This window comes from Corylus avellana, chromosome 6 (assembly GCF_965113065.1).
Source record: "Corylus avellana chromosome 6, dhCorAvel1.hap1.2, whole genome shotgun sequence".
Classification (NCBI taxonomy): Eukaryota; Viridiplantae; Streptophyta; class Magnoliopsida; order Fagales; family Betulaceae; genus Corylus; species Corylus avellana.
In genome coordinates this window covers 2,399,655-2,412,483 of record NC_142495.1, presented here as the reverse complement: position 1 = coordinate 2,412,483, position 12,829 = coordinate 2,399,655, and the positions used below count along the sequence as shown (strand labels likewise).

The 12,829-nt window shown below is 34.2% G+C and overlaps 1 protein-coding gene across 1 annotated transcript; it reads left to right on the top strand.

The window, feature by feature from the left end:
* The first annotated feature begins 1,593 nt into the window (after positions 1–1,593).
* On the top strand, positions 1,594–9,224 carry LOC132186318 (casein kinase II subunit alpha-2). Its single transcript, XM_059600227.2, has 10 exons — positions 1,594–2,048; positions 2,218–2,347; positions 3,346–3,540; positions 5,811–5,968; positions 7,049–7,139; positions 7,576–7,641; positions 7,965–8,047; positions 8,160–8,223; positions 8,314–8,382; positions 8,728–9,224. The coding sequence occupies exons 1-10, from the start codon at positions 1,681–1,683 to the stop codon at positions 8,785–8,787; spliced, it is 1,284 nt and encodes a 427-aa protein (XP_059456210.2). The 5' UTR covers positions 1,594–1,680; the 3' UTR covers positions 8,788–9,224.
* The last annotated feature ends 3,605 nt before the right edge of the window (positions 9,225–12,829 follow it).

The window sequence follows — 12,829 nt, the reverse complement described above, 5'->3', positions numbered from 1 at the left end:
ATTCATTATTTGATTTGTTGACTCATACGTGGGTCTCACAAATTCAATAATGATTTTGGTCATCCATTATCGGGAGATAGGTAAAATATGCTATTCTGACTAATATATACAACCTTTCATTCATATATATGTTATACATCATTCTTGCAGCCATCACTTTTTGCAAATCAAATGAATCTACTGTTGGATTTGTGGGCTCATATGGGTTCCATACAAATTTAATGGTGAGTTTACTCATTCACTATACAAAAATAGGTAAAAGATGGTTAAAATAATGATTTTTAACATTTATATATCTTTCATGCAATGTATATGTTAGAATATAAACCGAATATATTCTAAATATATTATGATATTTACCTAATTGATTTATACATGAAAAATTACCTAATTAATTTATGTTCCCTTATATAAATCAATTAGGTAAATATTAGAATATATTCCGAGTATAATATTCTAACGGTATATTTCTATGACATATTTCGTAAGTGCGATGGAGTGGTATAATTGTGTGGTTCTTGAAACTTGTTCGCAACAAAAGAAGGTGAGCATCTCGAATCTCATGAACATTTTCTTAAGAAGTTGAAATCATATGAATTTTTTCATACAGAAAATTATTATTCTATATGTTGATACTTTGAGAAATTTTCATCTTTACCAATTTTGTGGATATATATAAGTTATGAGTGTGGAGAATGTGGTACAGAATCCCCCATTAAGAATGATTTTGATCAATTGATAGCGGCCGCGCGCAGCTCGTATTTTCAAGCATTATTTTGGGATATATTTACGATGCCATGTCCAAATGTATGACCAGAGATAATTAATAAACCTAAATCTCTTGTACTTTCTGAGAGAATACCGTGGGCTCTAGTGTCTGCCATAACTTGCAGAGTGCTAACTAGCTTGTTCACACTTCATAGTTAAATGCGATGGAGGGGCTATTTTGTAATAATATTGTATATTATTTATAAAAAGTTATAGAAAAGCCAATATTCCAATTATCTCTATGAGAAAAAGCGAGAGTCGATTTATTAATGGAATAAAGTTATATTAATATTATTAAAGTATTAGTTAAATAATTAATTTCTTATATCAATTTTAAATTTTAAAATAAGAAGTAATTTAATTTTAGATAATGAGCATTGAGCACAAGGAGTGTGTTATAAAATATGAACTAAATAATTAAATTTATTTATAAGGAGTAGCTTAATCGGCTGTGAATCACGCCTCATGAAGCAGAGGTCACTAGTTCAAATTTCATTATCTCTTCTCTTGTGTGGACATGTAAAAAAAAAAAAAAAATCATTTATACTATGTATTTGTCTGATAATACGTTATTTGTGTTTCATAAATAAATCATTTATATATAAAGAAAAACCATGAGCAAATTATAGTTTAAACTTGAAATGCATATATCATTTATATATAAAAAAAGCCACAATAATAAACAATCTATAAACATGAAAAGGAAAAAAGAAAAGAGAAAAAGAAAAAGCAAATTAAATTAAAAAGAGGGACAGGTTAGTAAAGGAGAAAAAGAAAAAGAGGAAAAAAGAAAGAGAGAAAAAAAAAAAGAAAAAAAAAGAAAAAAAAAGAGAGAGAGACAGAGACAGAGGGTTATGAGAGTCTTTGAGAGGCATCCTGACTTCTCCTTTTCCCCTTATTTCCAACGATTTGATGGCCATAAGGCCCTTCCAATTCACTCTCTCGCACCACCATCACGCCCTCAACCTCAACCTCCACAGGCACCTCTTCTCTCTCTTCTTCACGCCACCCCTCTCTTCGTCCGTATCCTATCCCTCCCTCTTGCTCCGCCGCATCGCCGCCTCCGCCACCCCGCTGTCTCGCCCACAGCAGCAACAGCATCACAGCCCCTCGGTCCGCCGCAACCGCCCGCTACCCACGCTCTCCGAAACCCTGGCGCAGAAGATCGGAAAGGCCGTCCGCCGGCCTGGCGCCCCCTCCAAGGCTAGGGTTTACGCCGATGTCAACGTGATTCGCCCCAAAGACTACTGGGACTACGAGTCCCTCACTGTCCAATGGGGGTACTTCTCCTCTTCCTTTTGACATATGCGTTATTGTATAATTCTTGTAATAGCCTTCTATGTATTTGTATTTAGGGTTTGGAGTTTCGAAATTGGCTGCTATTTTACGGTGGAACTGGGGTTTTGTTTGTGTTTGACGGTGTATATGTCGTATTGGTTGATTGTACAGGGAGCAGGATGACTATGAGGTGGTGAGGAAGGTTGGGAGGGGAAAATACAGCGAGGTATTTGAGGGTGTTCACTGCACCGATAACGAGAAGTGTGTAATTAAGATTCTCAAACCAGTGAAGAAGAAGAAGGTGAGTTGCGGCATTGTTGTCGTTGGCTTCTAATGTATGGTTAGGAGTTTCATTGCTTTCTTATTGCAATTGGATTATACAACGAGTCAATCATAGACTCTGCTTCTTATTGCAGGCTTTTCATCATATCAATGTTGTTATATATATATATATATATATATATATATATATATATATATATCAAAAAAATATATAGAATTTCGTTGATTTATGCCGTTTCAATGCTAATGCATTTGTCATCGCGCCTGATTTGGCGTACTTGTTGTTTGTAACCTGTGTTATTCTGCACTTTCTGATCGTAGAATTCAGGTCCTGAATTTGAACCATTGATTACTTTTAAAGCCCTCGATTAGTTTCTGCTAGACAAGAAGTGAAGAACATAACCAATACAGGGAACAAGGGAATACCGGACCATGGTTAGTGAAGGATAATGTATTCATAAACACGTGATATGGTGATGAATCTACCATAATCTCTCATGTGGGCACAACACTGCTTCTGTATCACCAAGCCATTTTGATATTTTGATCCTCTGTTAACTTTCTATCTTAATATTGTATAAATTTTGTTTTGGTTAACGCAGGACTATGAATTAGTCATGTGCAATCCATCCAAGTTATTACACTTAATGTATGGCTTTCATTGTAGTGATTTATGTGACTTCTGTATAGACCATGGATGGTGCTTAAGCTGGGTTATGACATTCTGCTTTTACTCTCATAAATGATAATTTTGAGGATTTTTTATTGAGATTTCTCATGCAAGTGTTCAACTTGTATGGATGTCGAAAACAGATCTAAATCTACAGTTTTGTTTGATGGATGTAACCTTGTCATTTTTTGGTCAAACTAAATTTGTGAATGGATATATGTGTCCATGATGCTTATGGAGTTGATTTTTTTTCCCCCTTTGTTTTATAGCTTGGTCTATTGAATCACTGTGTCAAGACTTATTTTTTTTATTCCCCCTGCCCCCCTCCCAAAAAAAAAAAAAAACAGATCAAGAGGGAGATAAAGATACTGCAGAATCTGTGTGGCGGGCCTAATATTGTGAAGCTGCTTGATATTGTTAGAGACCAGCAATCGAAGACCCCAAGTCTTATATTTGAACATGTGAATAATACAGATTTTAAAGTGCTTTATCCAACACTCTCTGACTATGATATTCGATATTACATCTATGAGCTTCTGAAGGTCAGCTTACTGTTCTCTTTCTATTTTGTCCAGAATTTTCCTTTTATCATTTGGGGCTTGGAATCTGGGGCTAGATTCTTCAATGATGTGGTTAAACTGAATCATCTTTTCTTTTAAAACTTTATTTCAGCAACCAAGCAGGGTGCTGAAAAAACTAAAGAGCCAAGATGTTCTAGATTGGTTCAGATTTTATAGGGAAAAGAATGGAAAAGCAAAAAACATGGAATGATCACAAGATGCAAGAAAGAAAGTAAAAAATTCTATAAATTTGACTACACCAATGTGTTAGAGCTAAACATAAAAGCATAAAATAATATAAAGAGGAACAGGGATCAAGAAAACAAGATGCAGTTAAAAATCCCTCAAGAAGTGAAGACATAAGACAGAACAAACAGCAAGATTCAAATAGGAACAAGAAAGATGTTGACCCTAGAAGAACGTAACAACAAAACCAAAGTAACGTGACAACAAACCCACAAACAAAAAAAATATGCAGTTCAAAGAAAAAAAGGTGAATCCCCCAAATGATATAGCGAATCCCAAACAAGAAACAATTTCCATCTAAACCTTAACACAAAACAAAAGACCTTACTACCTTAAGTCAAAACCAATCAGAACTGCAACTTTCAAGATCCAATCCAATGTCAACGATAATTTCAAATCTTCCAGAAATGAAATCCATAATATAATTTATTCAACATACTATCACATTGAATTCCAAGAAAATCCAAAAACAACAAAGATCAAAATCAACGAGGTAAAACAAGATTAAGTATCTGACCTCTTAGAGAAACTGGTTTTAATTTTCTCTGAATGATAGTTTGAAGCTTTTGGAAATTTCTGTGGTGCTGGGATTTCATGAAAGAAAAAGGATGAGAGAAAATAAATAAATAATTGAGGGACCATGGGTTGGGTTAGATCTCATTTCTTTATAGCTAATCATATTGTAGTTATTTCTTTACTTCTCGAAAAACTAATCATATTGGAGTTAGTTCTTATACCCCAAATCATGGGGAGGATCTACTTTTAAATCCAAATCTAGCCCTTGAGATTCTTTGCACCTGATTCCATTGAGCCTGGGCTACTCTTACCAATTAAACGAGATATGGTATAAAATATTTTAATAACTTTTTGATTTATTTACACTTAAGTAGTAGTAATTCTTTATAAAACATGAAAAATGTTTTCTTTGCCTAAATTTTCTTTGAATTTTCATATATTGGTGATAACAAAATATAACCGTTAGTTTTTTATGAACCTATTGAGTCAAGCTTGTGAGTCTGTGACACTTCAAACTTGGTTTGCCAAAATAATTGAGCTTCAAGTTTTTAATATGAGCTTGGTTTGTTAATTAATAAATGCTTCCAAATAAACATCTTAATGAGTTGAACTTGAACTATTCACGAGTAATTTGATTTGTTTTACAGACCTTTCTTATGTGTGTGTGTGTGTGTTTGAATTTATATGTATACATAAGCCTAAACTAGGCCAAATTGAACTAGGTCCAAGCTTTACCCTTCTATTTCGGGCTTGGTCTGTTCTCATGCTAAAAAGTTACTAAATAATAGGGAAGAAATAAGACTAGAGTCATGGGGGCTCAATAGCACCAGCCCTGAGGAATCTTAAGGATTGGATTCAGGTTCAATGGCGAATTTTACTTGCGAGTTGGGATACTAGAAGTAGCTCCAATACAATTAGTAGTACCACCAAATTAGTATTAACCAGGCCAGTAGTTCATTGGTTTGTGTTTTCTCTTTAGTCATTTTTCCTTAATGGAATCACAATACCACCAAATCTTCAAAAATCATCCAACTCTCTGTCTCTCTCATTGAGATTTGGAAAAATTTAAATTGGACTTTCTCAAAGAAATGAGATAATTAAGTTGTTTTAGTTTGTTGGTTTTGATCTTTGTTGTTTCAGGTTTTCTTAGAATCTAATTTAATGTGAACTAAACTTCTTTGAGATTTCGTGATGAATTTGTTTTTTTTGGAAGATTTGATTTGAAATCAAAGTTGAGATTAGATTGCATCTAGAAAGTTTCTGAATGCAAATGGTTTTGACTTGGGGCAGTAGGGTGTTTTATCTCATGTTAGGGCTTGGATGGGAATTGTTTATGGTTTGGAGTTTGGTGTGTTATGTGTGTAGTTAGATCTCTGCCCTGTACCCCTATTTTGTTTAATGTCTATTTTTTCTCAAATTCGTCAATTCAAACGTGCACCTTGATTTAATAACTTGGGAGAATCTCATATTTCTATTTATTGTATTTTTAGGCACTGGATTATTGCCACTCACAAGGTATTATGCATCGAGATGTGAAGCCCCATAATGTAATGATTGATCATGAACAGCGTAAGCTTCGTCTTATAGATTGGGGCCTTGCAGAATTCTATCATCCAGGGAAAGAATATAATGTCCGTGTTGCTTCAAGGTTCGCCTTTATATTTTTTCTGGAAAGATGGTGATTTCTGTTTCTGAGCCTCTCTTTTTCTTTTTTCAAAACTGCCCTATTGTATTTTCCTTTTGGTTTCTTCCATCTAGAAATTAAATGATATTTGCATCTTAGCATGCATCTATTGGTGTAAATTATACATGGGATGGCAAAGGAAATTGCTTTTAATTGTTCATTTGCAATTATGAATTAGCAACAATTTTGAATAATCGCAGATTTGAGGAATATATATCATGGATTTCCTGCTGCAAAATTCATTATTATGGATTTGTGAGTCTAGTCATTGGAGTTCACTTTCTAGTCTAGTCCTTGGAGTGGCGAAGGAGATCACTTATATTACTTGGAGTGGCAAAGGAGACCACTTTCTTTCTTTGTGGGTAACTAATGAAATAGAGTCAGTTTTAAGTAAAGTCAGCTTCGGAGGCCCTGGCCTTTGGGGGTGGTTTGAAACTTTGACCACCCCCTTTGTAGTTTGGGGGTGGTTTAGCCAACCCCTATCAGGCCTTTGGGGATGGCTTGCCATCCTCCAAGGGGCTGGTTGGACCACCTCTCTTTCGCTTCTCTTTTTTTCTATACTTTTCTCTCTTTTTTTTTTTTTTTTTTTTTTTTTTTTTTTTTTTTCTCTTTTTTAATTTTTTGGTGTGGCAGTGCTGAGTCAAACGTGTGTACATGTGTCAAAATTTGATTGGATATGACATGGCTATCAGCCTACATGTCATTGTTCACCGATAAAAATCCAACGAATGGATTGATTGGATGTGTTTTAAACCCTTAGGAGTAATGGGATAAAAGGTCAAATTAGAGACCCAAGTTTTTTTTTTCTTTAATTTTAATCCTCTTGGGACCAGAGAAAATGAATTAAAGAATTTGAGAATTAGAAAATTAATAATTGTTAAAATTAGATGATGCTACTTAGTTCAAAATTGTGCAATGTCTACTGGGTTGAAGTTTGATGATATTTCATTTACGCTTATTTATGGTTCTGTGTTGTATGTACAATTTTCTTCTTTAAATTGATAGGTGTCATTCTTCTCTCTTCAATTCACCTTTGTTTTGCAGATATTTTAAAGGTCCTGAGCTCCTTGTTGATTTGCAAGACTATGATTACTCTTTAGACTTGTGGAGCCTTGGTTGTATGTTTGCTGGAATGGTCAGCACTTTCCCACCAATTTATTTCAATTTTGTAGGCCAGATCTCTATGCATTGTGGATGTAGGCTTTAGTGTATCATACCGAGGCACTTTATATTTGAAATCCTCCTTGATGTTCAGTCATTGTGGTGTGTGCACAAGTGGTCTGGATCAAGTGAGGGGCCTCCTCTCTGTCAACATTCATTCTAATTATTTTCTTATAACATAGTGCACTTTGGAACCTTTATTGAATGGTCTGCAATGGCTGTTTCCAAGGATTAGTATTATAGATATATGGGGTTGCATTTTTCTTGATGTGTATAGATGAGTGGATCTTGATCTGCTTGCCTATTCATCAATGAGTGGCAGATGGCAGGATGTTTCAAAGTATGGTACCTAGTCATGGTACATGATGCTCTTTATTGTCATGCTTATTATGGAGGCTTGTGCTGTACAGATATTCCGTAAGGAGCCATTTTTCTATGGGCATGATAATTATGATCAGCTGGTCAAAATTGCTAAGGTATGTGTAGTTTTCTTCTGAAGTTTAAACATATTTTTTGATTTATTTTATTTTATTTATTTTTATTAATATTAAGTAATTGGCCCCAGTGAAAGGGGGAAGGGGAGATTCAAACTAATAAACTTCGCTTTATGAGGCGTGGTTCCCAGTCGATTGAACTACCCCTTAGGGTTAGTTGATGGCTGGGTATTTATAGAAATTTTATTATATATTTTTGTTTAATGTGTTTGTGAAACCTTAGAATGAAATATTTACAACTCGGTTTGTATTTACTTTCAGGTCGGTCTAATTGAAAGTTTGTATTTGTATTTCTTCTACAACAGGTGCTTGGGACAGATGAATTAAATACTTATCTGAACAAATACCGGATAGAGTTAGACCCTCACCTTGCAGCATTAGTGGGCAGGTTGGGATCAATATCATGGTTCTATCCTTTTTTATTTTATTTTATTTGATGTTGTTTTACCAGGCATCATTAGTTTTAACAGAGACAAATATTTGTTCTTGAACTGAATTAGGCATAGCCGGAAACCATGGACAAAGTTCATTAATGTTGATAATCAACATTTGGCGGTTCCTGAGGTAGATATCTTGATAATGAGTGAAATTATTTTGCTCTTTTCCAAGTTTTTAAGTGCTCTCTTTAATACATGCTCTTTCTACTTTTTGGAGGCTGTTGACTTTGTAGACAAGTTGCTACGGTATGATCACCAAGAGAGGCCTACTGCAAAAGAAGCAATGGTAAAGCCCAGTACTTAACTACTCAGCCAGAAACACAGTTAACTATACACAACTCACATATATATTGCTTTCAGAGGCTATCATCAGTCTGTTGTTTCTTTTATTTGGTTGTTCAGTCATTTTTTGTTCGGATTCAGTCATTTTTTTGTTCGGATTAAGCAGTCTGGTGTGGACTTAGCATTGCCTTGTTCATTCTTAATGCTATCAGCTCTTAATAACTCTGTCTGCTGTGTTTTTGTCTGTTTCACTTGAATGTGGAGTGTTTGGCAACTGTTAAAAGTATGATACACAGCCGAATTCGGTACCCCTTTACTTTCTACAGTAACTGTTGTTGATGTCTCGCAGGCCCATCCGTATTTTTATCCCATAAGAAATGCAGAAAGCAGCAGAATGCGTACGCAATAGATCAAATTGTAGATGCTTGTCAAGTGATGGTTGTCTTCTTTTCTTGGTCAGGCTGACCTTGCTCTTTAAAAACTCAGTTTGGTTTGCAAGTAGGATGGTGTGCCATGTTCTCGAGTTATAATGGAACTGTCATTTTATATTGAATTATATAATTTCATTTGACCAATTAGGTTTCTGTAAACTTTTTATATTGTTTGTGTGCTCCCAAGTTGTGAACTGCCCCTCTCCTTCTGTAACATAGACGTTTAAAAGCTGCATTCTTCAATACCCTTTACCAATAGGCGGCTGCCCTGGATTGCTTTCATTTTTCTAGCTTTGGAGATTTTTTTTAAAAAAAATCTTCTGGTTAGGTATTTCTCTGGTGTACTAAATGTGAATTTGGTTGCGCAAATGCGCTTTTTAATGAAATTGAATAAGGAAAAACAAACATATACTCTCTTCAGTTGTTTTGACCTCTTGAGATATGAATGAAACAGAACTCAAAATTCCTAGAGGAAAGGCTCGACAAATCCAATTGGATGACATTAACCTTTTAGATTGATGGAAAGTGAAATCCTTCTGGTATTCCGACGGTAAATGACTCACTGATCTATAATCTGCTAGTTCCATATATGGTGTCCAATAAACACTGCAACTGCATACATTTTAGTCTAGGTTTGCAGTGGATGTTTGGGCCTAAAGATTAGGGTATGCTCCTTGCGCAGTGTTGTTTCTCCTACAATCCAGTTGCCCATGAACTATTTGGGTTTTTTGTTCTTCTCCTTTTCCCTGAGAGCATGAACGGGTATTTTTCTTATCCGGGTCGACTGGATTCTTGAAGGTTAGCCGAGACCGAGTACCAGCAACAATCTAGTTGGACTTTTCTCTCTTAGAAAACCGGGTTGGGGCAGCAGCCCCTATATGTAATGGGCCAGTCCTCTACACAGATGTCGATGCATATGTTTGGTTTTTCCTAAAGAGTGATAATGTTGACAGATGTCAGTGAGTTGTTAAATAGTTTTAACTGTAACTTTTCTTTGGTATAACATATCGTTTAAGGTTGTTGAGGATAATTTTCGCTACTTTTGGCAGTTCCTGTTTAATTGAAAAGGTTATCTCAATAAAAGGATTAAAATGGAAGTATTCTACATGACAACAACTTGAAATTCTAATCCCATTACATTCCACGAATCGATTAATTACACAGTTAACATAATCATTTGGCGAAAGAACAAAATGGTTCCTTTTGCGTTCACGGGTGGCCGTGAACGTAGGTTGAAGGTTTCATTCAACTTTATATTCATAACGGCCTGCGACCTCTCATTGTCGAACAAGATCGATAAGCTAAATTCCAAAACTCAAAAACTTTAATCATAAAGCAATTTTTTTGTAGCTTATCAATGGAAAAAGTTTTGCATGTGCAGTTTCCATAGTTGCCTTGCCAACTCCAGATTTTTTTTTTTTTTTTTTTTTAAGCAGAAACTAAATTTCATTCAAGTAAAAGATAATGCAATGAATTGGTTTTTTTCCGATGAGAAATCGTCAACGTAATATTAATAGTAAAGCTTTTTATGGAGGGTGCATATGTCCTTCTCACAATGTCTCAAATTTTCCATAACATTTCGTGGAACAAGAACAATAAAAGAATGATGTAATAAAAGACAGAAAGGCATATCTAAATTAAATGTAACCAAACAAAAATGGTCTTCATAATTGGTGTTAACTCAACAACATGTGCACGTGTCCAAATGTTATTGAGCATGACACGACCATCCACTGCCAGATGTGGCCACAAACCAAAGCCTCCCTTGGCTTTCTTTGCCTACATTTCCTCACTACTGCATTCTCAACCATACAACCCTTTCTAAGGGCCATTATATATATATATATATATATACCAAAGTCTATTAGCTTAAGCTTTTGGGTTAGAAGTGGTGTCCTAATATATATATATATATATATATATATACTCTTGTTTGACTCTCTATATGTTTCTCTCCCCAACATAAACATTATGATATTATGGGAAAAATAAATAATTTTTACATAATGCCAAGTATAAACCAAACTTGAAAATCTCATATTCCCAAAAATCTTACTAGATTTATAATTATTCTCAAAAGAGAAATGATAAAATTTATTATTTCAACCATCTCCATATAATGAATGAATGAATTCGCCGTTAAGTTTGAAAAAAAAAAAAAGGGTTGTATAATATGCCCAAAATAACATGTGTTTAGTCACATTTTAAAAAATCACATTTATAAAAATGTGATGCGGAAATGAGTGATAACTTATTGGAACCTCATGCCCACGTAAATTCAAAGGGAAAGTCTCTTGATGGGGAAATATTATTTAATTAATTTTGATTTTTTTTTACTTGTACTTTTTAAGAAAAAGATTTAGAGAATACTCTGCCGCCGTGAGTCTTGAAATCAGCATATTCACGCCAAAAAAGATTTAGAGAATGATTATATCCCAATTTAATTTGAACCAGTACGAATGTATCGCATATAATATTAAGAAGGACTGGTGTGGGGCTATCATTCCCTGTGGACACCACCAATGTTTTTTCATGTTGCTTCTTGAATGCATGTCAACAATCACCACCTACCACAACATGGCATGGCATCCATGTATGCGCTATGGATGGCCATAATGATTGATGAGGGATGATGAGGTGGCAGGGCTTCTTCAGAATTTGTTCTTATCCGCGACAGAGATGAGCCCGAGTGTCCCATGCTTTCGGTTTCAGCTTCTTTTGTCTTCTTATACCTTTGCCGACGAACGTACAATACTACGATACGTTAAGATAGAAATATTTCCCAGAAGACCATGGGCACTATTGTAAATACACAAATTCAATCTCAGAATTATCAAGAATTAAAGACCTTTCTCCTGTAAAATGTTTACGCTCTGACAGTTGATCAGGAAAATTATTATGTTTACAGTTGTCATTTGTCGTCTTAGGTAAATTATAGCTTTTGTTAAAAAAAATAAAAAAAATCTTTTACCTTTTTGTCTAGCTGTAATAAACGGATAAGAATGATTCTAATTTTATAAAAATTTATAATTAAATAAACAAATTTGCTCCTTATCTCTAATATACACGGTTAATTATTTTATCAATTAAAATCCTCACCATTTTCTATTTCATTTAAATGTGTAGATAATATCATATATCGTTAATTTACAAAATTAAATGCAACAACTTTACATTTTGACAATAAAATGAAAGAGATACTTTATCCAAAAAATTGTGGTAGCCCCAACAAATTGATGGAATAATTTATAATTAGTGAAACAATTAAAAGTATATAATTAAGAGGTTAATTACTATAACTATTTTACTAGTTCATTATGAACTTTTACATTAATTTATATTTTTTTTAAAAAAAAAAAACTGTAGCACCGGACAGTACAGCTTACATAGTCAAAGTTAGAGGCAAATGAAGTGAAAGGAAGAAGACTGGGCCAAAAGAAGAAAAAAAACGAAGTGGGGAAAAGACAATAAGGGAGCTGTTTTGGCTGACATCTTGTTTTCACTTGTGCATGGCAAGCAAACATCTTTTGTCTCCGATTATTTTACTGAAAAGCTTTCTCGCTCTGGTATTGCCATGGCGAGAGAGAGAGAAGAGCAAATCAAGCATGCATATTGGGAAGTTTGGAACGAGATGACGTGTTTATAGTCCAAATTTATTTTCATAAAGTTATTCTTGCACAAAAGTTGCAAAGGAAGTGGCAAACAAGACAGGGAAAAAGACTTGTTTTGTCTGGGATTGTTTTATGGAAAAAAATAAATAAATAAATAAAGGCACCCACTTTTTCAAATTTGAACTTATCATATATATATATATATATATATATATATATGAAGGTTGTAATGATATGTGAGTAAAGGAAAGGAAACTACCCTTTAAATTATTATTTTTTTATTTAAAAAAAAAAAAAAAAAAAACGTACAATTAACATGAAAATAGTGAAATTATTCTCTATCTACTAGATGAAAACAATCGAAGCCGTTGGGATGTATTAATAGAAGATGATGGAAACCACTGAAAGG